Below are 27,433 nucleotides of genomic sequence, written 5' to 3' on the forward strand. Positions count from 1 at the left end.
CTGATGTTGAAATTTGAAGATCCTCCCTTTTCCATTCACATCGCTATGTCCAGGTAACCTCACCGTGCTCATTCTGTGGGTTTATAGAGTCATTAGTCTGAATGTGTGGAATCTTCAGTGTATTCCAAGGTTGGTTGTGTAAACGGCGGACCTGTGAATTACTGTATCCGGTTAGTTTTGCCTTTTTCAATTTAGCGTCACAATACACTGTCTTGTAGCCTCCCTTCAATGCCCTCCAACATGAAAGACCCGTCTTCCTCCCTATTCTCTCCATCGTTTTTAAAGTCTATCGAATCAATCTGGTATCTTGATCAGTACGTGAAGAAGCGTACCTCCCGCTGTCGTCCTCCAGATTCGTTTCCAGTCTCCATCTGTGTAGATCAATGAAAGACGTGGACTGCATCTCCTCGATTCGCACGATAGAGGACTTAACGGACGCTACTGAAGGTCCATTCCAATCGGACAACCTTAATGACTATCACCAGGGTGAAGACTATCATTGCAAAGGGCTGGAATGTGTCACTCTATCGAGAATAGGAAGCTCAATACACATCCTCATTCGCCGGGATCATACACTGAGTCAACAATAGAGAATCGCCAGTCTGCATCATGGGCCATAGACTCCATATAAGCAGCAAAGAACATTTCATCCACCCCTTGAATCTTTCATCCACTTCCGGCCAAGCCTCAACAAGCTTCACAAAGTGATCCCGGTGTTTCTCGGCGCGTGCCTCCCCCTCCCCCACAGGCGGCGCATTCAATAACGACTGGAAAGACTCCTCGTCAACCATGATGAACATCCGATAGCTAGGGAAACTATCTCGCATATCCCGTTCTTCAACCCAGGACTCAAAATGGGAACGGACTGTGTCGAGGGATGCACCATCAAATTGGGGGTCTTCGATGACGCGCGGTTGATACGCGCGCCACATTTCATCGAAAAGGGCCATGTCTGCCTGCTTTGGTCTTTTTCTCTGCATATCTGGGAACTGCTGATAAAATCTTTCTTTGATGTATGTGGTGATTAGATCCACTATGCGTGGAAATTCAGCATTAGATTGTGGAGTGTAGGTGGTCCGGTAGATGGTAAAGCCCCAGGTTGGTTCTGTGCGCTCGATGTGGGCGTAGAGAGAGCACAAGTACGGTGGTAGCCATGAGTAATAGATTAACCCCATGTTGAGGAGACCGCAGTTGAGATATGGGAGGTGCAAGTGGGAAGTTGAAATGGGGATCCCTTTTTTTTTTTTTTTTGGATGTGTTTCATAGATAATAGCGGATTCTTGATTATATCGTTATAAAATAAGTATAAACTCGTAGAAAAATAAGTAAAAGTCACGAGATCTCAAACATCTCGACTCTGAATGCATATCGCTTAATATAACCCTGAAAACGCCAACCAGATGCAAAAAAGGGAAAGAAAGAAGAAGAAAAAAAGGTATCATAAGAACCAAAGACCCAAATCAATCATAAACATCACGATTAACCTGCCAAGACATAACAATCATCCAAAGATAGAAGATCGTATTGACAAGCTCAAGAGCAAAAGCAGTTTTCCAGCAATTGCCTAGAACAGAGCCAGTTAGCAAAGCCGATAAAAGAAAAAGAAAAAGCCCAGAATGAGACCAGACCAAATGCAGGGTATAAATGTAAATACTCACAAATCGTATTCTGCGTCAACCAAGCCAGGGTATTAATATTATTCCCCCAAGACTTGTTATTCGTAACATAGATCTGGCAATTGGAATTGACATTCGCAACAACACCATAAAGCTGTAACGAAGTCTCGATCAGACCCGTCAACCACAGCACGAAAAGAATAAAGCTTCCGATGATGATTATCCCCGGTAAGAGGAAATGACGCTGGGCTAGAATGAGGACCACGAAGATGAATGCCACGCCCAGCGCACTGGTTACGGCCATGTAGGGGAATAGCCTGGTTGGCGTTAGTACAGAACAGGAACAGGAACAAGAACGGGTTGAAGCGCCGGCGCAACCGCAAAAGCGGTCCATGGTACAGATCAGAAGGGAAAGGGAAAGGGAAAAGGGACGTACCAAGGTGTCCCGAGATGCATTTGCGTTTGCACAGTCATGAACCAGGAGAAAATACCCAGACAAGTTGCGGAACACGAGAGCACGATCATGATCCAGATATTTAGCTGGAGTTCGGGCCAGTGGTATCGTCTCCGGACCTCGCGCGAGCGGTATTTGGCCATTGTGGGTGTGTTGGTTTGTTAGGTGTTTGAGTAAGGTTGACTCTGCTTGCTGCTTGCAGCTTGCTGATGTTGGTATGTATTTCCGGAGCGAGGCGACGGATGGTCGCTGCTGCGCTTTATAGTGCTATGGCATACAGCCCGAAAGCAAGATTGGGTGCCCTAGAAGTGCCCTAGAGGGATCAGGGGGAATTTTGGAGCGGGTCTTGGACACGCTGTGCGAATGGGACCGGTTCAACGATACGGTGAATGGTGATGCGAGTGATTAGGGAGCGGACAGCGCATTGGGCGTGGATGGAGCGCTCTGGGTGTGTAATGTATGTACAGGTATGGAGTAGCGAGCGACGAGGCTTTGGAGGGAATCAGGGAATAAGGGAGTAAAGGAATAAGGAATAAGGAGGGAAAAAAAGACTACGAGGATGACGCTGATCGCGAAATTGAGGTGGCAGGGGATTTAGTTGGACTTGGGCCGTTCCCGAAGTAAACACACACTTTACTTTACTTTACTTAGTACTCTGTACTGAACTTACGTTTGGATGTAAAGTCTTAATTGCTTATTCCTTATTGCTTATTTTTTCCCCTTCTAGGTCTAAAATTGGTTCTAGTCCACTTCTCCCTTACAGAAGAGTGTCGCCCAATGCGCTCCGCACCAGGGAACACCCCGCGCGAATGGTCTCCGATGCGCCCTTCTCCTCCAGACTCGGGTTCACCTCCACCAAGTCCATCGCAATCAGGTTTCCAGTCTCATGCACCGCTTCACAGATGAAGTCACCTTCCCGCAGCGTCAATCCACCTCGGACCGGGGTCCCCGTGCTAGGCGCCCACTGGGGGTCCAGCGCATCCACATCAAACGACAAGTGAATCGGGGTATCGTTGCCAATGTGAGCGAGAGCCATTTCCACCACGCGGCCAATACCATGACTATATCATAAATTAGCACGTCATACACCAGCAAAAACAAGATCAACAACATACCGGTCAATATCGTGCATGCTAAAGGCCTTGATCCCATTATCACGCAGAATCTTCTTCTCACCACGATCCACATCCCGCAGACCGATATAAACCAGCTTCTGCGTGTTAACAATGTGCTCATCCTTCATCCAACCAAAGACATCACGCTGCTCCTCTCTCGCCAATCTCGTCAAGAACGCCATCGGCATCCCGTGGATATTTCCACTATCACTGCTCTCAGGCGTGTTGATATCCGCATGCGCATCAACCCAGATAACGGCCATTTCGCGCCCGAGACGCTCGCGGATTGCCTTGGCGGTTCCGGAGACCGAGCCGATGGCGATGGAGTGGTCGCCGCCGAGGGTGAGGACGAACTTGCCATCCTTGGCGTAGTTGTGGACTTGGGTGCTGAGTTTCTCGGTGACGGCGCTGACGGCGCGGGGTTTCTTCATGCCGCGGAAGTCGGGGTCTTCGGTGGGGATGTCCTTTTCGTAGTAGTGGACAGTGTTGTCGTGGTGGACTTCGTAGTCAAGGTCTTCACTGAGTTGGGTCAGGAGGCCGGATTCGATGAGGGCCATTGGAGCGGCTTCGACGCCTTTCTTGCACTGGGATTTGGGTTAGAGGGGGGGTGCTTGGGTGGGTGGTTATGGTCGTACCTGTCCGCCATTGAAACCGACTGCCACCACACCGAGCTGGTTAGGGTGGGGAGAGGAATCGCGAGGCGATAGTTGAGGGGGAGGTCATTGTAGAGGTGAAGTATGAAGTATGAAGGATCAAGGCAGAGTAGCTAGTAGCTAGTAGCTCGTCAAGTAGTCAAGTGGAAGGACGAGAAAGTAGATGGGATCTCGGAGATAAGATAAAGAGTGGGCTTGATAAGAGCAGTTTACTCTTAAAGACGAACGACCTTAGAAAAGTGAAAGGGTATCTTGCTTGAATATCTTCAATTAAGAAAGGAAATCAAGCGGTTTAAATAATTCTCAACTCCTTTCACCTCCGACTTCAACCGGGGCGATGTTGGTCATTTCTACCGCGTTGCACGCGAAAGTCGCTAAAAACTGCTTTTAGCGATCAGAGCGACTCCGCCGGATCTCCATCGCTTCCCTTAAGTACAGGTCGAGGAGAGCTCCCCCTTTTAGGCCCTTTTAGGCCCCTTAGTGTCTCTCCGGTGTCCCACAATGGGTTCTGAGGTCAATTTAGATGAGGGGAAATCTGCGAGTTATGGAGATGACGACGTTTGGGGTTACTGCGAGATCTACTGTAGTGAACTATTTACAGAATTAAGTGAGCGGGTGGGCTGGAGCTATAGCTAGGAAAGAGTTGAACTGCATCCAGCAATGGGTATCATTCTATAGAGTACAAAGTTACAAGTTACAAATCTAGTACAAGTACAAGTGCCACGCTAGACACCCAAAATCAGTTCGCGGAGGATTTCCTCCGCCTTGGGCGCCTCAACACGGCCCTTTTCACCGGTACGCATCATCTGCCCCACGAACCAGCCCAATTTGCCAACTTGCTTCTTGTCGCGGATCTGCGCAATCATTTGCGGGTGAAGCGCCATAACCGACTGCGCCAGCGCCACGTATTCCGCCCGGGACAGCGGCCGCAGGAGAAGGTTCTCCTCCTCCAAAATCTGAGACACCGGACGACGATCACCGTCGAAGATACCGGACAAGACCTGTTTCGCCGTGGGGCCAGTGATGCGCTTGCGCTGGAGCTGGTCGAGGAGTTCGGCGAGGGAGTGAGCGGGGACGATCTCCGCGTCCCAGTCTCGGTCGGACTTGGTGAGGAGCCCGCCGAGCTCGTGGAGGACCCAGTTGCCCACGGACCGACCGAGGCCGGCGCGCGTTGCGGCGTCTTGGTCGGCCTGGAGGGTGTGCAGGGTGTCGACTACGTCGTGGTAGTACTCGAGGCGAGCGCCGTCGTCTAGTTCGATCAAGGGCTTGGCGTCGTCGATGGAGAGTCGGTGCTCGGCGCCGACGAGGAGTGTGATGAGGGCGTCTGGCGATGCGGGCAGAGTGCTATTCAGATTGGCGAGGAGATCCGGTCCGATGATCAAGGGGGGATATCTGGGTCCGGCATGTAGCGATAGTCAACGTCGCCTTCTTTACCGCGCAGTCGACGGGTCTCGGTGCTGCCGATGGTCCATCCGCGCGTCTCGCCTTCGATGACACCGCCGCTCTCCAGAACTCCGATCTGTCGGTTCTTCTCGGCGATGATGGCATCCTCGACGGCCTTGAAACTACTCAGATTCTTGATCTCCGTCCGCTGGCCCAGCCCACTGATACCGTTGTACTGGTGCTGGCCCGCGGCCTCGTCCCGACGGCGGACGGACACGTTGACGTCCACACGGAGACCACCCAGCTCCATGCCCGTCGTCACGGCGCCGCACGATTGTACAATGGCCTGCAGTTTCCGCACGCAGGCTGCAGCGGTCGCCGGTGTGTGAATCTGCGGCATCGTGATGATTTCAATCAGAGGGTGCGAGACACGGTTGAAATCCAGCAATTGGGTCGTGGGCGGATATTCCTGCGATTTGGCCGTGTCCTGCTCAAGCTGCAGTTGTTTGATATCGATGCGCACGCGGTCCCCGTCTTCCGGGGCGATGCCATCGTAGTCGAACAAGTCCACGTATCCGTTCCGGGCAAATGGTTCTGAATTGGGTCAGTGTCACTCGAGGCGCGGTGGGGGGGACTAGCGCTGTGCTAACCATAGTATTGAGTGATCTGGTAGCCCGAAGGCTGATCCTGGTAGAAGTAGTGTTTCCGATCAAATCGGCTGACAGGCTGGATCTCGCAGTTTAGGGCGATAGCAGCGCGTAGAGCCGGGAGGAGGGTCGCAATTTGGAATTCCTATCGCCATGATCAGTGTTTGATCCTCTTGTCCTCTCACCCACCACTACATACCGGCTGGCTACCCGGGAACGCTAGGTCAAAAAGGGCAACGTTGGAATTGGGAACATCGCTGGTGGAGGTTGCAGCTCCTGTTCCATGTCAGAGGGGCTTCCGATCGAAAGACAGATCGAGACGTACGTGAGAACAATTTAGCCTCTGTATCCAATTGCGCGTGGATCTCCACGCCAACAGTCAGTTCCCATTCTTGCCGGGATGCTTCTTCGTCCTCCTTGCGTTGTCTCTTGTGTGATCGGAGGGATTTGGCTTGTTGTTTGAGTTGTTTGCGGAGAGGGACCCGATCGGGGGTTTGCGCTGCTGGGGTGGAGGAGAAGCGGACATTAACCAATGGAGGGACTGTCCGAGCAGGTAGGCTGAGAGCGCGGAGCGTGCCGCGACGAAGCCATGGGCGGAGCATGAAGGATCGGAGTTGAGGAGGTGAGTTGAGTCCAACGGCGGAATCGAGACTCGGAGGTCTTGGCGGTCGATGACATCGACTGGAATGGTCATATCCAATTGATATGCTACAATTCGCAATATTGTGTGTATAATTTAAATTTAAATTTAAATTTAAAATGTGTAATTCTAATTTCTAATTTCCAGTTAATTGTACGGAGTATGGAGTTAAGAGATTCTCAATCTATACGGAGTAAGTCTCACAGGGCTGGTCTTAGCATACGTTCATCTCAAAACATCACCACCACTCCTACCGAGTACAGAGTGCTTCGTACTTATACTCCAATGCATATCTCGGTTACTTCATGTTCAATGTATTCCAACCCCAAGCGATGGCTCACAAAGTTCCGTCACATTCCCCCGCTCCTGACCGCCAGACGCAAGGAAGACCAGCGCATAGTTTCTGCAACTCACCATTGACATGCGTTGTCTGATCTGTTCTGGTCCACTTTTGCCACTATTGGATGGTCTATCTGCAACATGTTCAACACATTCTACAATACTCCGTACACTACCGAGTACTACTTCCTACCGACCAAGTACAATCCAATCTTTGAGGCCCGAAACAATCTTTGATCGACAGGGATACCCAAGGAACCTCCCTGTGAGATCATCCCCATTGGTCGATCTGAAGCCCCCAGCGCTTCGAATCTGCTTCAGCTTGTCCCGCGCTAGAGGATGACGCTCTATTGCTCAAAGTAGATTCCTTTGCAGCTGACCTTTCAATGCTGGCTGACGTCCGTGTTCTATATTAATCTCCCCCCTTCTTATCGTGAAGAATGCGATGCGTTCGCGGGGAAAATTCGACTTATCATCTGGGCCTCTTGTCATACATCTCCCTGGATTCCACTGTACGGAGTACGGCAGCACTTGGTGATCTGAGACCTGGAATTCCTCGCCCTGGGCCATGCCTCGGCTCTATCCCCTAATTCCATTGGATTAGGTCTACTTGGTTTCCCCTTGAAGCCATTGGTCTTTCTCAACGATGAGCCAGAGGTCCCATCCCGAACAACCACCATGCCGCTACAAACTAAAAAATCCACTGGGAAGGATGGAAGAAAGAGGACCTACTCTTTGGTCTCCAATATTTCAAATGCACAGGCTGGCCCTGTGGCAAGTCCCAAGACCGCCCAGAATAGTTCGCCGTCGCAACAGGCCAAAGGCATGAACCAAGCCCTAAAGTCGCCCGAACCTCCAAAGTCCGAGCCGACGAAGCAGTCACCGAATGTTTTTGAATTTTTGGATGAGAACGACGAGTCATCTTCAGCTTCTTCCGATTCTTCAGACTCCTCAGACTCCTCTGAATCGGAATCCGATCAAGAGCCAGAGCCCCGCCCTAAACAAGCACCCAAGATCCAGTCGCCCACCCCCAAGGCGAAGACCGTGTCGCCGGGAGTCCTGGCATCGGCAGGAAATGCGCCCCTCAAACGCGCGACACAACCGCCGGCGGCGGCTCCCAAGGGCCCAACTGAATCGCGCAAGGCCCCCGCACCGGTTCCCCAACCCTCTTCGCCAGAAACCCAACTGGTAACCCGAAAGAGGCAATCGGCAACAAAGCCGAGCCCCATCTCTACGGCCAGCACCTCCCCATCGTCTCACAAAGGACAATTGGAACTGTCCCGCCCACCAACATACCACGGCCCAAGAGAAGCCGCCATCCACAGACCACCACTCCCACCATCTCCCCCGCGAAGCCCCGAAGAAGGTCTCCACTGTACATCACCACGCAAGCGCAGAGACTCCGCCCAAGGCGCCTCGGGCTACGGACTCCTCGCTTCACAGCTTACCACCTCATCCGAAGAAAAGGATGGCCTCCCCCCTCTCTACCGCCGCTTCGAGAGCATCAATCACCGCGTCCTCCTCCACCTCCAGGACGAGATTTCTCAAATGGAAGAAGACCTGCAAACTCTAGACGAATACGAAGAAATGCACCGCTTCTCAACCGCAGAGCAAGAAGGCACAAAGCCCCTCCCCGCTTCCCGTCGCAGAGACTCCCAAGCCCAAGTCTACTCCTCCCTCCACTACCGTCGCATGGATCTTATGTCCGCCCTGGTTGTCAAAACAGAGCAATACAGTACGCTCCCCCCTCCCCCTCCCCAATGACCCCATTCCCCCTAACGATCCCCAGACAACGCCCTATGCGCCTACAGCAAAGTCCTCCAAACCCTCCCCGCAGCCCCAGAACCCGACATCACCAAATACCGCACATGGATGAAAAGACAACACCCAATCGCCTCAATCGAGTCCAAATTCCTAGATCACAGGACCGATCTCGTCTCCCTGACGCGCACTGCTTCGAACGCGCAGCCTTCCGTCGCGGCACCCGTCTACGTAGCTATCATCATCGCCTCGGGGGCTCTGCTACTACCGCTCCTGGCGTTTAATATGATTGCAGAATTTTCAGGTCGGCTTGTTGTTGTTACCGTCATGGGTGGTGCGGCGGCGGCTATTGCGGCGAATTATTCGGCTGGTGTTGATTCTTTGGTTGATTCGAGGGATGGGTGGAGGTGTGCTACGATGTATGTATTTCCCTTTTTTCTGATTGGTTAATTCTGTGATTTATGCTAATTATTCGCGCAGATATTTTGGGTTCATGACCTTGGCTGCGATGTTCATTCCTTGATTGCTTTTCTTTTTTTTTAACATGAAGTTTGGAGTGTCCGATTTTGGATGGCTGACGATTTTCATTTGTTTTGCTTTTCTTTTACTTTATTATTGGAATGGGTTTGCGGAGATTGAACTGGACTGATATTGAGAGGGCTGGGATGATGTCCCACGTTGTTTGGGTTAGGGCAAGGATGTAGGATCAGATCGTGGTGGCATTTACAATTTGGGGGGATCGAGCAATGTGTTCAACAGGGGTTATTAATGGGAATTATATTCCTTCATGTATTATTTAGAGAGAGCTTAGGTAGCTACGTAACCAATTATCAAGAATGATTGCTGTGTCCAAGATTCATATTTTCGAGCTACCGATTCGATAAAGTGTGCCGGTACGCAATATAGATTCATTGCACCGAAGCGAAGAGAGAGAGAAAAAAAGTGAAGAAACAATTGTCTAAGGGAATACCGGATTGTATCGCAACGGCAACCTGGACCACCCAGGCCATCCTTTCTTAAAGAGATCATCCACGCCATTCGCTCAGGTAGGCCAAAATAGTACAACACCGAGTTAAACAAAATCATACAAACACCAGACAAAGAGGTTCATTAAAAACACAGGGAGAAGTCAAAAACGTGAATCGCTTCCAAAGCTTGAGATTTGAAGCGGAGGATGGTAACGGATGCGTACCGAACGAATCATGATGCTGATGGTAGAGGACAGGAAGTGGACCTCTCAAAAAGCAAGAACTTTTGCGATTTGAACACCAACTCCAAATGATTGTATTGAGTCACACCAAAGAAAGAAGTGGGTATCGAGAATTATGTCGAAAGAGGTGTGCCGTTCTGCTTGGCGCCTGGGGTAGCACTGCCTTCCTGCGAGGCACGGGGATCAAGACCCTGAGGTTGTGGGGTGGAAGGGCTGTGTCGGGTCTGACGAGCCGCCAGTTGTGCCTTATTGCGGTCCATCAATGCAGCTTGTTCTGCTGCACTGCGAGAGTATGTGGCCGCGGCAGCGGAATTCACGTAGCCGGGTTGTCCAGGGGTCTGGCTCGAGGTCGGAGGTCGTTGGGTCGAGTTTGCGGTGGCAGTGGCGTAGGGAATTCGACCCTGCGGGGTTCCGTTATATGCGGTAGGCTGTCCCGGTCGTGGGGTGTAAGGTTGTGGGGTACCTTGAGCTGATGCTTGTCCAGGGAGATACCCGTTGGACGAAGGACGTTGGTACGGAGCCTGGCTGCCTTGGCCATACTGTGGGGTTCCTTGCGAGTACTGAGGGGTGTTTGCGGGACGCTGGCTGGGTGTGCTTGGAGGACGGCCCGCGCTATAAGCATGGGCGTATGTGTTTGGCGCTGAAGGCTGGCGTGGGGGGTTGTGGCGTAGCCTGGAAGCCTGCTTGGGGTTGAGGGACTCGGTTGTTGCTAGCAAAAGCACGTTGATTATAGCCAGCGTGAGATCCAGGGTAACTGGGCCGTGCCGAGGAGGGCGTTGCTGTTCGGCCTGCAGCGTTCGCAGCTGCAACTAAGGCTGCTGCTCGTTCTTGAGACAGAGTGTAGTCATCTTTCTCCATGGTACCATTGTAGTCGGGAGTCTCGATCACAATTCTTTGGCTGATGTTCAATTCAGCGAGTTGGTGGCCATCCAACTTGGCAACAGCATAAGGTGGAAGATTGCTGATGACTGCCACCAGGCTGGCCTTTAATGTCTCATACACACCAAACTCTGCATCGGATGGGGTGTTTGATTCGTCAGTCACGGGGGTTTCATCTGCCTCGGGGCCTTGTTGACCCGTCGGAGGGTTGAGACTTCGCAGGCGTTGATAGGAGCTCAGTGTGTTGAGTAGATCAGAAACATCACCAAGCAGTTCGTTGACGGTTTTGGTTTCATCATCGACATCGCCATTGGCTTTGGTATCGTCAAGGTTCGCGGCAAAGTCTTCCGCATTGAAGGATGTAACCATTTCATCCAAGATACTCTCATCAAGGTCACCGATGTTGCCTGGACGCACAGCCTCTGTGTTTTCTTCCTCTCCTTCTCCTTCGTATGGTATCGAGAGTAAAGTGTTAACGCGGTGTGCCCCCCCGTTGGCCCCACCAGACAGCATCCTTCGAAGCGAGCTGTACAATTGCGCCGGAGCTGTCGTAAGAAGGCGCAAATGAAGAGAACACACCCAGAAAAGCAGAGACGTCAGGGCCATTCCATAGAGCGGGATCCCCATGCCTGTGAGCAATGTCCGGATCTCCGTGCTGCTTTTCCACGCGGTCCCAGTATGATGGCGATGAGGTGACTCCGCCGTATTGGAGCCACTGTGTAGAGGGAAGAGGCGCGAGGCAATAATTGCTCCGCTCACCCAAGAAGTTCCTGGAGTCGAAGGTAGCATCGAATCGATCCACCCATGTAGCTGCATTGCCCCGGTGCGAACGTTTGCGAGGAGGCTCCAGCTTCAACAGTGATTCACGTGGGGCGAACACTTCCCCGAATGTTCGCTTGGATGGTTTTGGTGTAGCCGCAAGGTTGAAGGGAACGACTTTGGTGGTTGTGATGCCGTTGGGCAAGCCTGCCTCGCGCAGCTCTTCCTGCACCTCGACAAACTTCTCGGGACCCGAATCAGATTGCAAAGGTACCTTGACTGATTTTTGGAGACTCGAGAATAGATGCTTGGGATTCGCGGAGTTCCCGAAGAGTGTCAGGGCGCGTTTGTCATCTCGAGCGCAGACATTGATTGCGTGAAGCTCTGACGACGAATCGTTGTCGTCCTCCGATATCTCTGTCTTGACTTCGGGTTGGTTGACGAAAGATTGACCAATCAGGCTGTTCATGTGGATTTTGAAGGCTGCAATCTGATTGACCACCTCGGTCACAGGTGCTCCATCCACCTTTGTGCCATTGGACTGAGTTTGGTTGCGTTCGATCACAGCAGCTGACGCTCTTTCAATGTCAGCCAGAAATTCCTGCAAGGTACTGTATTTGTCCGAAGCGACACGCGTGCGAATGGTGGAGGCGTCTTGGTCACCGGAAACCTTTGCGCGCTTCGCTCGGGGCTTGGTGGCTGTGTTTTGAAAAGGGCAGGAAAGGAGTTGGAGATCGGAGTCGTGTCTATCCAAGGTCAGCAAGAAGAACAAAACAAAGAAAACTTGGGTGTTTATCCAAACTTACTTCAGTAAGAGTTCAATTAGATTGCGCAGAGTTTCGTGGAGATTTGCTTGATCGCGCGCCGTGGTGTCGTTGGGCTTGTCATCTTGAGTGGAACGCTTTCGTTTGCCAGCGCCTGCGATTGTAGCCGAGTCCTGGTGAGGTTCGTCGTGTGTGGTGGACATCGGGGTGGTGTCTCCACCTTCGTCGGCGCTCATGGTTGCGATGTTGCGCCGAGTTGAAAGTTGGGAATGTTGAGCGCTGTCCCCTCAAATGAGACTTCACGGGGTTCAGAAATCGGAAAGTTCAGATGAAGAGAATGTCAATAATTTTGACGAAAATATTTGCTTCCTAATCCTTGTTGAGAAGTATGTTTGGTTCACCAAACACCGGTCCAAGTTGGTCTGGGCCAAATCAATCCTGATGGGACCGCGCAGACCGTGCAGAGAATGGTAAAACCCGCCCCAATACCACAATGAAAAAAGTGAATGGAGCTCTGGACAGTGTGTCAATCAGCTCGAATGACTTGAAGGGAATGAACAATGGACAATAGGAAAGGTAGTGTTCAAGGGAAACATCCAAGTCTTGACGCCCTGGGCAGAATGCGCGCCATCCCGAAAGCGCAACCCGTGACGATCCGTCACGTGACCACAACTTTCTGCCGATGTTTTTTCGGCTTTGGATGTCAACCTCCCCCAGTCCCTTCCAGCTTATTGATTTATTGAATGGGTCTGTGGCGTCCAGGCACTATTACCCATGACTAAGTTCATGGATGTCATCAGTCCTCAATCATGCCCGAAGCCTTTCGGGAACACCGCGGCGGAGAGCATGTCTACTCATTAAAAGCCGCTTGGATAAAGTACCTTGTCAATATCTAATGAGTTGATTGAATATTGTGCTAAATACTCATTGCTCTAGGAAAACCCACGTGCGAATAGCTTTGCATTGAACTCACGCCATTCGTTTGCATCTGCCTTTCGGCCAGGCAGCCTCCGTTCCTTCCAATCCGCTGCACTCCTCAACGTGCCAGCTTCGCGACCAATTGAGATTCTACCGCCTCAGGAGAATCGCTTTCCCTCTCAAACATCAAATGGACCTACAGCTGTGGACCATCATGCATCCGCATCTCCAGTCGCGAAGGCGGACTTCGGAAACAAGAAAACAAAGCTCGTGTCTGCTAGTGCGAAGATCGAAGTCAAGCCGAGAAAAATCAAGCCGAAACCCGCTGAATACCTTTCCAAAGCCCTACGAAACGGAGGGCACAGCCTTGGGCATGGCGATCAATTGACCAGCATTAATTGCGTTCCTCATAAATTCGCCCCTGGCAATCGCAACGAGCAAAAGACAGCCGGTCGCCCCAAAAAGCCATCCTTGCCGGTTATACTCGGAGAGTATATTCGCGAAGTCGATCCCTTACTCTCGCTGGCTCCGTCAGCGCGTGTAGAGAAAGATCTGGATGATGCTCTCCAACTTGTCTTTAGGGACACGAATAACGAATACCTGGCCTCACGGGGCTATACCTGCACCGATGTCACTTCCTGGGCGTGGGTCCTGACAAGCCGCAGCCCCCATGAAGCCGCAGTGCGCTTGTTCTCGTTGGAAACCGACAAGGCGCGATCCGACTCGACGGGTCCGGCTACTCCACCCTTTATAACACTCCATCTTCTCCGACAACAAGACATTGATGCACACACCTTCCGCTTGCTTTTGATACACTCTTTACACTTGATGAGCGGTCAACCGCTGCCTCCCAGCGACAGTCCCACTCAGCCGGTTGAGATGGATCCCGAACCACTTCCCAACAACTGCTATATCAGCCTTGACTTGGGAACTTGCATGATTTTAGTGGCTCGTTTGATACGTCATGCTCGACGGGTGTGGCCACCCGCCCTCCTTGCAGTTGCTCGTGCATTCGCTCAATTTATTACCTCGCCAAGAAGAAATGCAGCTCGAGGTTCGGCAGAGGAAGGGAGCCATGATGACCGTGTGAAGACCGAAAAACTCAACGAGTGCCTTTGGCTACTTTCTCTCCCGACCAATATATCACCATATCGTTCTACTCCAATTCAACAGCAAGCTCAGTTCGAGCTACTGAGGTCTATGGCTGCCCATAAACCCGTTCTCCCCGTCACAAGACAAGGATACCGAGCAGTCGTTGCCATTCAACTAGCTCACAAGAAGACATTTGAAGAGCGACAGTCTGCCGAATTAAAAGCTCCGTCATGGCCACCCTGGAAAGAAGAAAAGCTTGGAATCGACTCTTTACGTGGTAATGATGGGATGTTCAGCCGTGCCATGCAGGTTCTTTCGCAAATGGCGGATGCTGGCTACTCTCGTCGTCTTTGGGAAGATATATCCTCGATTTTGGCAGGCTGGGACACGGACCACAGCCCGACAGTACAGACGAGGGCTGTAGTGCGTCGCCCGCACAGTCTTCCTGATACCCAAGCCTTCAAGCCGAATCACCACGAGATATGGGTTGCGCGAATACGCGCTACGAGGACTATCCGTGAAGCCTGGGCTTGTTTCCTCGCCTACGAGAACCAAAATCTTCCCCCGAAGGGAGCGATCTTCGCTGCGATGGGGGAAAAATTAGTCTACCAGAAAAATGCAGTTGAGCACAGATTCGACTACGCAGGCTCTGCTCTCCCAGGTGATGGTCGTGAGGTCCATCCTGAACCGGCTTCCGCCCGTGATATCATATATGTGCCTACGGAGCCTCCTACATTGGATGAATTTTTGGAGCAAATGCTCGCACACGGCTTCCGGCCTTCGGGTCGTTTCCTGAGCTTACTTCTTCAGTCAGCGTCTTCGATGCACTCGGGGCTTCGATACCTCACATACAGTGACCTGACCGACTCTCAAGTCGCAACCTTGACAATGGTGCAAGCTGATACACGGAAATACCTCACAATTGACCTAGAGTCTTTCCACGCTGTGCCTGATTCAATATTTGCTTCATTTGTGAAGCTCATGTGTGCTCATTCAACCATTGCCACCTCGGTGGTCCACAGCCACAACATACTGACAGCTGATCGATTCCCCGCCCTCGTGGCTCACGGGCACCCAGACGGGCGAAATATTGATTTGCTGGCTCATGCTCGGGAGCATCCAGAGGACAATCGATACCCGCTAGCATTGTGGCATGCTATTCAGTTGACAAATTTGAGACGCAGTCCCTATCCGCCAGCGTGGAAGCATATTCTGTCCACCTTAGCCCGGGGAAATTTTGGGGGAATTCATGGATCCAGAACTCAAAGTCTGCAGCGCATTCTAGCTTGGCATCAGATTCTTAAGATCCTGGGGTGGATGCGCCAGCGTGATGTCGAACTTGGTGATCATGGCTTTCAAACACTCTGTGTAGCGTTCACCAAAGCTATTGATGCAGCCTACAGATATCCGGGCACTGCAGAACAAAGTTTCCTGTTGATCCACAAGGCTCGCATTCGCCGCCTCAAGGACACAGATGAAGGTGACAATGATTTTGAAGCCTTCCTACAGCATGCGCTACAAGTCTTGAAACACCAGTTTGATTATCTTGTTCTCCCTGCCTCCAAGACATCGGTGCATGCGGAGCGGAGTGTGTTTGCCGCATCTGGTGCATCTGATGTTCATCCCTCTGTGCCCTCAATCCTTCATACACCGTCGCCTGCTACTCTTCATGCATTTGTCCGGGCCATGGGCTTGATTGGAGATGACGAAGGGTTGTTGCATCTGTTGCAGTGGATGAGCCAGTCAGCTGATGTACTTCGCGACGCTGCGGATGAACACTCGAATGGAGACAGGATGATGCACCGGACCCTTGTGGCGATCAGGGTGTTCTTGGAACGACGACATGAACGAACGGTTGACCATCGGGTACCGTCGGACGTGGTGCAGGAGGCATACGACCTTGTCAGGCGGACAGGCTGGGACTGGCCAAGTGATGCGGAAGTGGAGGATTATTGCCTCTGATGTATATTAGTGTAATTCTAGAGGATCTTTGTAGATGTGTATGATACCCCCCAACATCCCGTTGTTCTTCATGGCCATTATGTACTCCGTACAATGTGTAGTATTCAACGGCGCAAGAGCGTAGTTTCGGTAATCGTCGGCCTGTTCTGAGCTTTCCCCACACCCGAAGGTCCTACATCCGAGAACTTTTTCCACTTGACACTTATCCTCCAGTAATTGTTACGGTCGAGTCTACTACCGTTCTGTGGCATTGATACATTGCGATGGCATCCTTCCTGTCATCGCGTCTCGTGCGCGTCTCCGCACCCCTTGCCCATCTCCGGGCAACCGCAGTGCCAACCCGGGTCTTCATCTCTCGATACAGCACCGAGGCCGAGCAAGACGTCATCAAAATCCAACAGATCCCAGCCCCAGGCTCAGGGCATGTACGTGTCCTCCAGCTCAACCGACCTAAAGCCCGCAACGCGATCTCGCGCCAGCTTCTCGACTCGCTGTCGAAGCAAGTCGACGCCATCGCCGCAGAAGGAGGCAATGGCCCAACCCGCGCGTTGGTGATTGCCAGTAATGCAGACGCGGCATTCTGCGCCGGCGCAGATTTAAAGGAACGCGCCGGCATGTCGCAGGCCGAGTAAGAGCGATCTACCTATTTCCCAGGCTCACTTAGCCTAGGAGAGCGCAACTAACCCGTTCAACAGAACCGAAGACTTCCTCCTCAAGCTCCGCGCCACTTTCAGAGACCTCGCCTCCCTTCAAATTCCTACGATCTCCTCCGTCTCCTCCATGGCCCTTGGCGGCGGCCTGGAGCTCGCACTCTGCACCCACCTCCGCGTATTCGCTTCCTCCAGCCTTGTCGCCCTCCCCGAGACCCGTCTCGCGATCATCCCTGGTGCAGGAGGTACCTACCGACTGCCTGCCGTGGTCGGGGTGAATCGCGCCCGGGACATGATCCTGACTGGCCGTCGGGTGACGGGCCCCGAGTCTTACTTCATCGGACTGTGTGATAGACTGGTCGAGGTGCTGCCCGAGGAAGAAGCCCAGGAAAGCGTCGCACGTGAGAGAGTCTTGCGTGAGAGCATCAAGCTGGCGCTGGATATCTGTGAAGGTGGTCCCATCGCCATCAAGATGGCGCTGCAGGCTGTCGACGCCCATGCCCTGGGTGAGCGGGCGGAGAATGCTGCATACGAGGGAGTCGTCGAGACGGATGATCGGTACGAGGCGCTGCGCGCCTTTGTCGAGAAGCGGAAGCCGGCTTTCCGTGGCCGGTAATTATATCCACCTAGAATGAAAGGATGAAGGTGTCAGGATCTGCCAAATGTAAAATGTGTACTGTACCTTGGAAAATGAACCAGCATTCGCAAGTATTGGGAGAAGCCGAAAGCGATGTCAGGCTCATATAATGAGCTACCAAGTCCGCTTATAGATCCGGTCACTCTACCCGCATACTTCGGAGCCATCATGTGGACTTGGTGCCTGATCATCGGATGTCATCTACATGGCAAATCAAGTTCAGAGGTTCCATTACAGCATGCTCAGACTTCCCCAGGTGGTAGATTGCTGGGAGCCTACATACCCCGAGTCAGGTCTTCTGCTTCCGTGCCCTATATGTAGTCATCGCCGTAGTCATAGGCTCAGTCATAGATCACCGCTACAGGAGATCGAGTGGTTCGGATCTCAGAATGACCTGAGGTTGAAAATTAATCGGAAGGTGGTTCCAAGAGGGTTCCAAGGTTACTCTATATCGGCACTGAAAGGCCCCTCTGTTCCAAGTCAGGATCTATATGCGCCTTTCCAGGAACAATTTCCCGATTTGTCCAATGACTCACTTCTTCGAAACACAGGCAGAAACACAGGCAGAAACACAGGCAGAAACACAGAAAGAAACAAAAATATCTAAAGATCTAAGTGGCAGGGTACCTGGGCTGTGTTTTGGAGCGGGTGAAGCTAACCAATGGAGGGTTAGGGCGAACTACCACAGGGCGTAGAACCCAGCAACAACTCAACTCTCAGCACACGGCCCGTCGCCGGAGCCCTCTACCGATGCAGAAAACCCCATGGATCTACGCTGCAGGACAGAATAGTCCGGGTGACTTGGGTCAGGGGAACACTGCCCCAGGGCTCTCCGTCACCCCCAATCACCCCAGTCACCCGGGAGTCACCTGGGCCGTATATTATAAGACTCAAGTCGGCTGGTTCTGATGTTCTCTTTCTCTCTTCTTCAGATGTTACAAAAGTCATGGCTATAGAGTCCTGATACTGTCTTTGATCTTGACTCTTTTGTGATGACTGGCCCCCGCCCCCCCCTCTCATCAAGCAGTTCGGCTTGACGCAGATCTATACTCCGCGTGACGAACCAACGATCGATATTGTCTTTGTGCATGGCCTCAACGGCCACCCCCAGAACTCTTGGACTAGCAAGAATACCGGTTGTTTCTGGCCGGTTGATCTACTACCAGACATCCTCGCTGCTCAACGCCCGCGGATCCTCACATACGGCTACAACGCAAACGTTACTGCCTTCACAGATGGAGTTTCTCGAGACACGGTTGTGAGTCATGCTGAGACACTTGCTTCAAGTCTGGCAGCCAACCGAAATGTAAGTCTTTGATCTCCGACGAGAACACACTGGATCAAACCGTATCTCATAGTTTTTATAGTTGCGAAACGGCACCAACCGACCCATCATATTCATCTGCCACTCACTGGGAGGACTGGTCGTGAAGCGTGCCCTTATATACTCTCGCAGTCTCTCAAACGAAAAGACCGAACATCTACGCTCGGTCTACGTCTCAACCTTTGGGATTCTCTTCCTCGGCACCCCCCACAACGGATCCGATATCGCTAAATGGGGTCTGCTGCTAAACAACATATGCAATGCGGTCCTCCCAAAGAAGTTCCTGGAGAGCTCTCCGCAGCTTGTCAAAACCCTACGGGCTAACAACGAGACTCTGCAGCATATAAACAGCTTGTTCGTCGATATCATGGGCCGATTCCATATCTACTTCTTCCACGAGACACGATCCACCGATGTACATGGTACCCGGGAGGTGATCGTCGACGAGCACTCAGCGGCACCCTACATGGACGGTGTTGAGCGGATGGGAATTGAAGCCGACCACAGCCATATGTGCAAGTTCGATGACGATAATGCTGCAGGCTACGAAGCAGTGGCAGAAGCCATTCTTCGTTATTCTCGCCAGGCTCCTGCTGTAATTTCAGCACGCTGGGTGGAGGAGAGGAACGTTCGTACACAAGAGAAGAGAGCCAAAGCGAGGGAAATATACGATGGTACGTTTTCCACTCTGTCTCACGGTTCGTGGGGGTAATATTCGGCCTTTGAACTGACAGGTGCAGAAGGAACTGAAGACTCAACCAATCGAAGCATGCCCGATTTGAACAGAATTGGTAGGCCCTCGCACCTCCTGCCAGGACCGGAAGCGAATGTCACATTGAGGGAATATGAGATTGAGGAGCCTCCCGTTTGAGGGATCTGTTTGGCGATGCGGTCGATTTTTGCTTTTTGCTTTTTGCTCTGTTCCAGGGTTCTTGCTGGTTCTGAATACTTCGCTCTGGCTCACCAGGGCATTCCAGCCCTTTTGCTCGGATTGTCACCGGGAAGAGGTTATGTATCTTTTCCGAATCTATTTTATATCTTGCTACACTACATTCCTGTTTGCTTCTCGCTTCCTGTCCTTAGCTTGATGGTCTCAACTCCGGGGGGCTCCTATCTCATGTCTCTAAATAATTGGCATTGGCTTGATTAATCCGAGATGGCTCCTTTACCCCCTCAAGTCACATATGCTGACTTCTTTCCAATAGGCCAATCTGTACCAACACTACCACGCGCCCCTGCATCGGAGGGCCGCAATTCCCCAGTTTCAGACATGGGAAATAGTGGCCTTCTTCAACTCTCACACTATTCCAATAATGGGAATGAGCCTCCTCTATTCGTGGCACCCCCAGGCTTCCATCCAAATGCTACTTTCTTCGGCATGCAAAAGGAACTCGACATTTTGCATAATAGACTCTACAAAGCCAAGGCACGAGCAAAGCGAACCATGGCTATTTTGATATCCGGCGTTCCAGGTTCTGGAAAGACCCATCTCGCAAGACAGTATGTCTTCACGCAGCGTGACTGCTACCCCGGCGGGATCTTCTGGATTGATTCCAAGTCTCGTGAAGCCTCATCCAAGTGTTTCTGGGAAATTGCACAAGCAGCTCATCTGATAGAGAAAATACAAATCACCGACGCAAACTACAATCCAGCCAACACATACGTGAATGAAGTTCGCAACTGGCTGCAAAATCGCCAAGACTGGCTTCTCGTCTTCGACGGTATCACTTTCACCGATGAAGACGAAATCAATCTTTTCAGGAACTTTTTGCCTTGGAATAAGAATTGCAGCATCATATATACATCGGTCGACACGACGCTGCGGAAAAAGCAGAGGCTATACGAGCCATACTGTTTGATGATCCCCCGGTTGCAAGTTGATGATGCTTGCAAACTCTTGTTCAAAGACCTAGGGATCACACGACCTACGCCTGAGCAGGTTCTCAAGGCTACTCGGATAGTTGAGTATTACGAATGCCTTCCTCTGGCAATTCATGCGATCGGGCACCGCCTGAATGCAACTGGAAAACCGATTGAAAAATATCATGTTAAGTCACAGGTGACTGATAAAAAGCTCGCAGAGCCGTTCTTGAGCATCATGAATGATCTGTTTCGATCAAAGGAAGAACAAGCGCTCCGTTTAATCAACCTACTCTCATTCCTCGGCCACCAGGTACCAGTGGGCCTCTTGGATCTAGGAAGAAGCGTGATGACCGAACAGGGCATGGAGATTCAGACCAGTGCCAGAAAAGGGGATGTTCCTGATCTAGATACTACACTTGGGACTCTGATTCACTACGGCTTGATCGAGCGAACTTCGGATGCGGATGTCTTCCAGCAAAGGTCTTCCATGCATAGCTCCGACTCGGATGCCAAAATGCTTCCAGATCTCTCTGAGTCATTGACTGAAAGCAGCCAGGAGGAGTTCTTCTCGAATTACCGCCAAGGATCAGCTGTGGATGTTATCAAGATCCATAGCGTCGTGCAAGGATTCTGTCGTGATGAATTGCGGATCCAGGATGAAGAGTTGAAGGGTGTCCTGAGGAAGGGCGAAGATGGTTACTTTGACATGTGGTTGATGACTGCTACAAAGTTCCTCATCAAGTCTTACGAAGTAGCCGTCGACAGGATGGATGCATACCCTGATTGTGGCTTGATCCGAGACTATCGAGAATACGAAACCCACGCTTCTCGACTCGCCGAGCAGTATCCAAAGAAAGCGTCAATGAGTTTTCATTCTCCAAGGCTTTGGAAAACACGAGCATTACTGCAGCAGTTGTTGAAAAAGATTAGCAAGCGCATTCAGGACATGTCTCCGAGTTCCTCGCAGCATCTGACCCGTCACCAGAAGTCGGTATTTGACCGATCAAGCAGCTCTTCTTCATCCTATCGAGAATCCTCTGCCGGGGGCGGGTTGTCTCGAAGATCTACTTTCAACTTCAGTGATCTCGGGACGCCTCGAGCCGAATCTCCTGAGCAGATGGTTGGCCCGCCTCGGTTCAAATTGGAGCTATTTCCTCCACATATTTTCAGACGAGCTGGGTATGAGTCTGAAGAGGGCTATGAGACAGATGGAGAGGCTAAAGGTGGGTTTCGAATCTCTCCGGCTCTATCGCAGGCCAGTCAGGCTACGGAGAAACCAGATCTTTCGCCCCCATCATTGAGTTCACCAGGTCTATCTGCTCAATCTGCTCAATCAGGCTGGAATTCAACCAATCTACCCCAGAAGCGGAAGCTTTCTAAAGAAAGAGCATCAGGCAGGAGAATCAGCGGACCGTTCAGGGGGGATCGCTTTAGAGACACCAAATTTGACATCCCATTGGCTGAAGTTTCTTCGATTCAAGGACTTGGTTCATCAAGCCGTTCACCATCTTCAGATACACGGGGATTCTCGACAGGTTCAGAGGCAGAAAAGGCGCTAGTCGCGGTCCGTCAGTCGAGTAGGCCACGAGCTCAACCCGAAAACCTCAACCCTACAGTCACTCCGCCGATGAATAACGAGGTGATCAAAGATAGTTTGCTGGGTTTGCCAAAATATGACAATCTCGCTACTCGACGCATCTCAGAGGTAGAGTCTGCAGTCAAGCGCCCATCGTCGGTTCCAGTATCTCGGGCTCTAGACCACTCCAGCGGTCTGCAAATGAAGCCTTCTATCGAATCTCTTGACGGGCGAGCGGGCTATGCCTTTGCATCACCATTGTCCCACGAGTGGACACCCCAGGAGCTGATGGAACCAATGAGCCGGCTCACTTACAGCGAGTCTGGAATGGAAGTATTCGGCCATCCAATGGGTGGTGTGGACTTCCACACAGCACCTGGGTCTCGAGCACCTTCTCGGCGTGCCTCAATTGCACAGCTCGAGCCTCCTCAAAGCCTGTCTGCAAGCGTACCAACTCTCATCCCCATTCCACCACCGCTACCCTACGACGAAGACATATCCATCACGCGCCCACGCCGCAGAAGATCCTCTCAACTCGCATCGGACTCCATAACTCCATCCCATCCATCAGTAATCATGCCTGGCGCATTACCACCCCCATCAGATTATACTGCACCGGTAGGATCTGCCCCAGAGCGTCTAGTCCCGGGACCAATGTCTCGAAACTCATCTGCATTCTCGCATCAATCATGGGCCACCGAGCCCGTCCGCTACCCACCACGGTTCTCACCCTTCCCCAGCTTCACTCAACAGCCAGATCCCATCCCTGGCCCAATGACAGCCACAGAGCAGCAACAAATGCTCGGCGGCAGTTGGACCAGTGATCTTCCAATGAGCAATGGCATCCAGTCAGATCCATTGTACGCAGGCGTACCACAACATCGACGCTTGAGCTCCATGGACGAGCGAGTGAAGTTTCTAGATCCAGGCTGGGACCCTGAATATGAAACATCTCAATATTTGCATTTTGGTGGACATCGTGTGGATGTTCGAGACCCGCATCATAGATTGCATGAGTCTGCTAGACTCCAGCCGCCCTTGCATCCTTCACAATACCAGCTTTATCATCCCAATGTGTCGGGTCCTTTGTTTCAGCATGATGGTCATATCTATGCGCCTGCGCATCAAGTTGAAGCTCGGGCGTCTCGTCCACGGAGTGGAAGCTCGCCTCCACGTCCGAATTTCGCGGGGCTGGGTGTTCGGCTTTCATAGAGGTCATTTTGGAGTTGGATTGTTTGTATTGTCATATTTTTCCCATTTGTGTTCTTTTATTTTTACTCATCTTGCATTGGAATATACGTGTGGACATGCCGCTATTTGTTGATTTTCTATCGTGATTTCATCTTTGCTTCCAAAATTGCATTCGACTTCGGTATATTGGAATGTATATTATACCCGGAAATATGGCGTTCATTCAGAGATTTCATGAAGTTGATTTGCAAGAAAGAACTCGGGAAGCAAGGATAACATAACTGGGCTTCTCGCTAGACATCAATATGATAGGTAGATATTATTATCGCAAGTTTGAACTGTTTCATAAGGGCAGGTCTCAGGAAAAAGAACCCTGCTTGCTAGGTGGCGATTCAGTGACCGAGATATCACCCTTCTCAACAACACCAGGTGTCATATCAACCGCATGAATGGTGAACTCAGGATCCGTGGCAAGATCTTCATCTTCCACGAAGTCCTTAGGCTCCATCCAGCCACGGGATTTCCGCATATCAGGCGGAGCAGAAGCCAAACATGTTAGATAGTAGACAACAAATCCAACGATCAGACCTGTCGGATAAGCGATAAAGTAAAACCGCTGAATTCCCAGAGGCGCCTTGACTCCCATCTGATGCAGAAATCCGTAGAAGTTCGGCGCAACAGCGACCAGATAAGCGATGAAGGCTCGAGGGTTGAAGCCGTGGAAAAATCTGTAGGGGGTTGAGTTTGAAACATATAACGCTGGGACGTTGAGAAGTCCCCGTCGAATGAGGTAGTAGTCGCATATGAGAATTCCAGCAATTGCTGATAGGAAGATTTGGTAGGAGGACAGGAAGGTAATGAAAATGGAGGCTGAGGATAAGAGGTACCAAGGGCAGATTGCATATGAGAAGACTAAGGGACAATTGTTAGTTAGTTCATGTTGTGAACGTGCAAGAGCGGAATCAAATGTCAGTACCTGCACAGATGAAGAATCCCCGTTTGATGGATATGTACTTTGGCAAGAGAGCTGCGATATCGTTTCCGGCCCTGTATCCTGTTAGATGAGACTACACAAGTGATGCAGATACTTACGGAATGGAGTTCTCGAAGATGGCCGAGAAGACTGTCGAATAGACGAAGGCTAGGGAAATGAAAGCGCAAGCAGCTCGATTGCCGTGGGTGTATCGCTCTCCTTCCATCAACCTGTCCAAAAAGACCAGTGGATTCCAAATGAGCTAGAAAAATCAGTCAGACTATTTCATTGCCAAGGATGCTGGAAGACAAACCTCTCCAAAGACGGACTTGCTAGCCGATGCAATAAGATTGCCCAAAATTGCCACCAGGAAGTTGGATATCGGAAAGCTGACGATTTGCCCAATGAGAACATCATTTGGCTTTCGAGCATATCGTTGAAGATCGGAGGCATTGGAGATAAAAGTTCCGCAGCTAGCAAGACCCAGGAACAAGAACCTGAAAATGAGATAGCTTTTCTCGGTGCCCTTGACCGTTGAGGGTGCATTAAGCGACTTGAGCGAGCCACCAGCAAGAGACACAGTCCACCCCAGCATAGCAAAGGCCGCAGCGAAATAGACCGCAACTTTCACATAGACCAGAGACTTCATCTTCGGCACTGGTACCACCAAAAATGCGCAATTAATCAGCCTGGATCGACATGTCAGTGAGCATGATCACTTGTAAGTGCGGATCACTTTTACCAATATATGAAGAAACACATCATTTGCGCCGAAGTCAAGGCCGATTTTGAACCCATTTTGTCGGGAATATTTTCAATCGAGGGGAAAATGGCATGCAGGAATACACTAGTTATGCAGATCAGTATGTAGTAGTTGGGTCTGAAAAACACCACGCGGGGAAATGGGCATACTAGAGACATTGCGCGCCTTGAACCGAATTGACTCCATTCCACACGATGGACATCACGGCTCGATTAAATGTTGGCCATAGCGCGCCCCAAGTGCCAAAACTGGAGCGACAAAGGACAGGGAAGGGAATGCGGTACATTGCTCCGGCACGCCCGTTGAGAGCCATCAAGCAGCCAGCGAGGATTTGCCCACCGAAGGAACATCCAATCGCTTCCCAGATCGTGAGTCCCATCGCCATTCCCGTGGAGGCAGTATATAAGTTACTGACATTGGCGGTCGCAGAAAACCAGAACATGATGTAAGTGAGTTGTGTCCAGGTGCGATCTTTGAGTGAGGTTGGTCGGATAGAGTCATTGTCTAGCATATTCACTGGACGAGGGATGCCATCTCGTTCCGTTCTTTTCACCACGAGCAGCTCGTGGAGGCGTGATAGTTTAGACATAGTTCAATTAGGTTATTTAGGTGTGCAGCGCGAAGTGTATTGAGGTTGAGACGGGCGCAAGGGGGGAGTGTCCGTTCTTAGGGCTATTTGTTCTGGAGTGGGGACTGTTTGGAGTGTCTGATAAGAGTGGCAAGCTGACCGTGAATGGACCATTAGCAGTGAGTGAACCACCCATGAGCCCAGTGATGAGCCTATCTTTCTCAAATCGCAGAAATTCGAGCAAATGTAACGGGCTTATCACCACAGCCAAGAAAGCGGGCGCTGTGCAGGAGATCATGCCGACGGTTAGCGGCGGGGGTATCACCTAATCGAGAGGGAGGATGGCTTCATGGGCACTTTGCTCTTGACAGGTTCCCATTTCGCATCTTCACCCTCGACCTCTTAAATATCGACTCTCATCTCAATGGCAACGGAATATACGCAGGTGGAACTGCTCACCCTCAATGGGCCAGAGTTTCGGCGGGTATCAACTGCACCTCCCCGCCCGCCAACGGAGAACGAGATCCCCGTCATCGACCTCTCCTCGATCGACGGTACTTTCGAAGACCGGAAATCCATCGCTGCTCAAATTAAAGCGGCGGCGGAGAACACAGGCTTTTTCTATATCGAAAACCATGGTATCCCAGAGGAAGTGATTCAAAGCGCTCTGTCGCAAGCACAGGCCTTCTTCAACCAGCCAAGCGAAATGAAAGAATTGGCTTCGAGTAAGAAATCAAAGCTCTCAGATGGCTGGCATGGACTGGGAACTACTCAAATCAACAAATCCGAGACACTAGGTAATTGATTTTCCCCATATGCCAGCCCGGTCAGCATACATCACCATGGCTGACATTCCCGGACTCAGACCGGAAGGAAACATTTTCAATTCGCTATAATCCCAAAAATGACCCGACAATCTCAGATCCAGAAAGTCTTCTTGCCGATGGGAGATTCTCCGATGAAAACGTTGACTTCCCCTGGTCTGAAACATCCCATCTCCCGGGATTCCGCGAGACAACCGTCGACTTTTATCGTCGGCGTCTCACGCTCGCGCGGAAGATGATTCGCATCTTTGCTCTCGCGCTAGATATGCCGGAAGATTACTTTGACTCGGTGACTACCACACCCGGTGCAGACGGGCTCTTTGTGCATTACCCCGCAACGCCGGCGGAGGAACTGCAAGAAAATAATGGGAATATCGATGTCGGTATTGGCTCTCATACTGATATTCAGTGCATTACTCTGTTATGGCAAGATATGTCGGGCGGGTTGCAGGTCTTGTCTGCTAACGATGAGTGGCTGGATGCTCGACCGATTAGTGGGACGCTGGTGGTGAATATTGGGGATTTCTTGCAACGTCTTTCTAATGATAGGTTCAAGTCGACTGTACACCGGGTTTATAATCGCCAGTCTACATCGCGGTATTCGATGCCCTTTTTCTTGGGGTTCAATGCGGATTCGGTGTGTAAGGTCGTGCCTTCGTGTATTGACGAAGCTCATCCTGCACTTTATGAGCCCATATCGTGTGGACAGGTATTGCATCCTTCCTTCTTCCATATCTTGGACTCAAGGTCTCTGACTCTAACTCGGATCTCAGTGGCATCGAAGAAGGCTCGCGCTTGCCACCGTCAAGCCCCCTTAGCACATGATGGACAAGCTGATCTATTTCTGAAATAAACACAACCCAACAATCCGT

General features: G+C 51.2%; 11 protein-coding genes across 11 annotated transcripts; 5 read left to right on the forward strand and 6 right to left on the reverse strand.

Annotated features, from left to right (window-relative positions):
• Positions 1 to 542: 542 nt before the first annotated feature.
• N7506_009725 (uncharacterized protein) lies at positions 543 to 1,175 on the reverse strand (the record flags this gene model as incomplete). The annotated part of the gene is made up of 1 exon (XM_056959018.1): positions 543 to 1,175. One exon carries the CDS (start codon positions 1,173 to 1,175, stop codon positions 543 to 545), a length of 633 nt encoding a protein of 210 aa, XP_056808408.1.
• Positions 1,176 to 1,460: 285 nt separating this feature from the next.
• Positions 1,461 to 2,213, reverse strand: N7506_009726 (uncharacterized protein; the record flags this gene model as incomplete). Its single annotated transcript, XM_056959019.1, has 3 exons — positions 1,461 to 1,564; positions 1,659 to 1,933; positions 2,053 to 2,213. The coding sequence occupies 3 exons, from the start codon at positions 2,211 to 2,213 to the stop codon at positions 1,461 to 1,463; spliced, it is 540 nt and encodes a 179-aa protein (XP_056808409.1).
• A 614-nt stretch (positions 2,214 to 2,827) lies between these two features.
• Positions 2,828 to 3,742, reverse strand: N7506_009727 (arginase; the record flags this gene model as incomplete). Its single annotated transcript, XM_056959020.1, has 2 exons — positions 2,828 to 3,131; positions 3,186 to 3,742. The coding sequence occupies 2 exons, from the start codon at positions 3,740 to 3,742 to the stop codon at positions 2,828 to 2,830; spliced, it is 861 nt and encodes a 286-aa protein (XP_056808410.1).
• An 821-nt stretch (positions 3,743 to 4,563) lies between these two features.
• Positions 4,564 to 6,470, reverse strand: N7506_009728 (glutamyl-tRNA(Gln) amidotransferase subunit PET112; the record flags this gene model as incomplete). Its single annotated transcript, XM_056959021.1, has 5 exons — positions 4,564 to 5,162; positions 5,273 to 5,815; positions 5,872 to 6,013; positions 6,068 to 6,144; positions 6,194 to 6,470. 5 exons carry the CDS (start codon positions 6,468 to 6,470, stop codon positions 4,564 to 4,566), a joined length of 1,638 nt encoding a protein of 545 aa, XP_056808411.1.
• Positions 6,471 to 7,525: 1,055 nt separating this feature from the next.
• N7506_009729 (uncharacterized protein) lies at positions 7,526 to 9,131 on the forward strand (the record flags this gene model as incomplete). Its single annotated transcript, XM_056959022.1, has 3 exons — positions 7,526 to 8,582; positions 8,637 to 9,027; positions 9,089 to 9,131. 3 exons carry the CDS (start codon positions 7,526 to 7,528, stop codon positions 9,129 to 9,131), a joined length of 1,491 nt encoding a protein of 496 aa, XP_056808412.1.
• An 800-nt stretch (positions 9,132 to 9,931) lies between these two features.
• Positions 9,932 to 12,456, reverse strand: N7506_009730 (uncharacterized protein; the record flags this gene model as incomplete). Its single annotated transcript, XM_056959023.1, has 4 exons — positions 9,932 to 10,527; positions 10,574 to 11,242; positions 11,277 to 12,202; positions 12,263 to 12,456. The coding sequence occupies 4 exons, from the start codon at positions 12,454 to 12,456 to the stop codon at positions 9,932 to 9,934; spliced, it is 2,385 nt and encodes a 794-aa protein (XP_056808413.1).
• Positions 12,457 to 13,029: 573 nt separating this feature from the next.
• On the forward strand, positions 13,030 to 16,192 carry N7506_009731 (uncharacterized protein; the record flags this gene model as incomplete). The annotated part of the gene is made up of 2 exons (XM_056959024.1): positions 13,030 to 13,068; positions 13,157 to 16,192. 2 exons carry the CDS (start codon positions 13,030 to 13,032, stop codon positions 16,190 to 16,192), a joined length of 3,075 nt encoding a protein of 1,024 aa, XP_056808414.1.
• Positions 16,193 to 16,455: 263 nt separating this feature from the next.
• On the forward strand, positions 16,456 to 17,458 carry N7506_009732 (putative mitochondrial methylglutaconyl-CoA hydratase (Auh); the record flags this gene model as incomplete). Its single annotated transcript, XM_056959025.1, has 2 exons — positions 16,456 to 16,820; positions 16,888 to 17,458. The coding sequence occupies 2 exons, from the start codon at positions 16,456 to 16,458 to the stop codon at positions 17,456 to 17,458; spliced, it is 936 nt and encodes a 311-aa protein (XP_056808415.1).
• A 1,063-nt stretch (positions 17,459 to 18,521) lies between these two features.
• N7506_009733 (uncharacterized protein) lies at positions 18,522 to 23,454 on the forward strand (the record flags this gene model as incomplete). Its single annotated transcript, XM_056959026.1, has 4 exons — positions 18,522 to 18,785; positions 18,847 to 19,477; positions 19,544 to 19,594; positions 20,009 to 23,454. Coding segments are annotated over 4 exons (4,392 nt in total), but the record flags the coding sequence as incomplete, so codon positions are not given.
• Positions 23,455 to 23,791: 337 nt separating this feature from the next.
• Positions 23,792 to 25,758, reverse strand: N7506_009734 (nucleobase cation symporter-1 family protein; the record flags this gene model as incomplete). Its single annotated transcript, XM_056959027.1, has 6 exons — positions 23,792 to 24,345; positions 24,410 to 24,480; positions 24,526 to 24,668; positions 24,720 to 25,095; positions 25,149 to 25,253; positions 25,319 to 25,758. 6 exons carry the CDS (start codon positions 25,756 to 25,758, stop codon positions 23,792 to 23,794), a joined length of 1,689 nt encoding a protein of 562 aa, XP_056808417.1.
• A 403-nt stretch (positions 25,759 to 26,161) lies between these two features.
• Positions 26,162 to 27,379, forward strand: N7506_009735 (isopenicillin N synthase family dioxygenase; the record flags this gene model as incomplete). The annotated part of the gene is made up of 3 exons (XM_056959028.1): positions 26,162 to 26,534; positions 26,603 to 27,198; positions 27,335 to 27,379. The coding sequence occupies 3 exons, from the start codon at positions 26,162 to 26,164 to the stop codon at positions 27,377 to 27,379; spliced, it is 1,014 nt and encodes a 337-aa protein (XP_056808418.1).
• Between the last annotated feature and the right edge of the window lie 54 nt (positions 27,380 to 27,433).

The sequence above is a fragment of the Penicillium brevicompactum genome (assembly GCF_028827555.1).
Source record: "Penicillium brevicompactum strain IBT 35665 chromosome Unknown utg000006l_segment0_segment0, whole genome shotgun sequence".
Taxonomy (NCBI): domain Eukaryota; kingdom Fungi; phylum Ascomycota; class Eurotiomycetes; order Eurotiales; family Aspergillaceae; genus Penicillium; species Penicillium brevicompactum.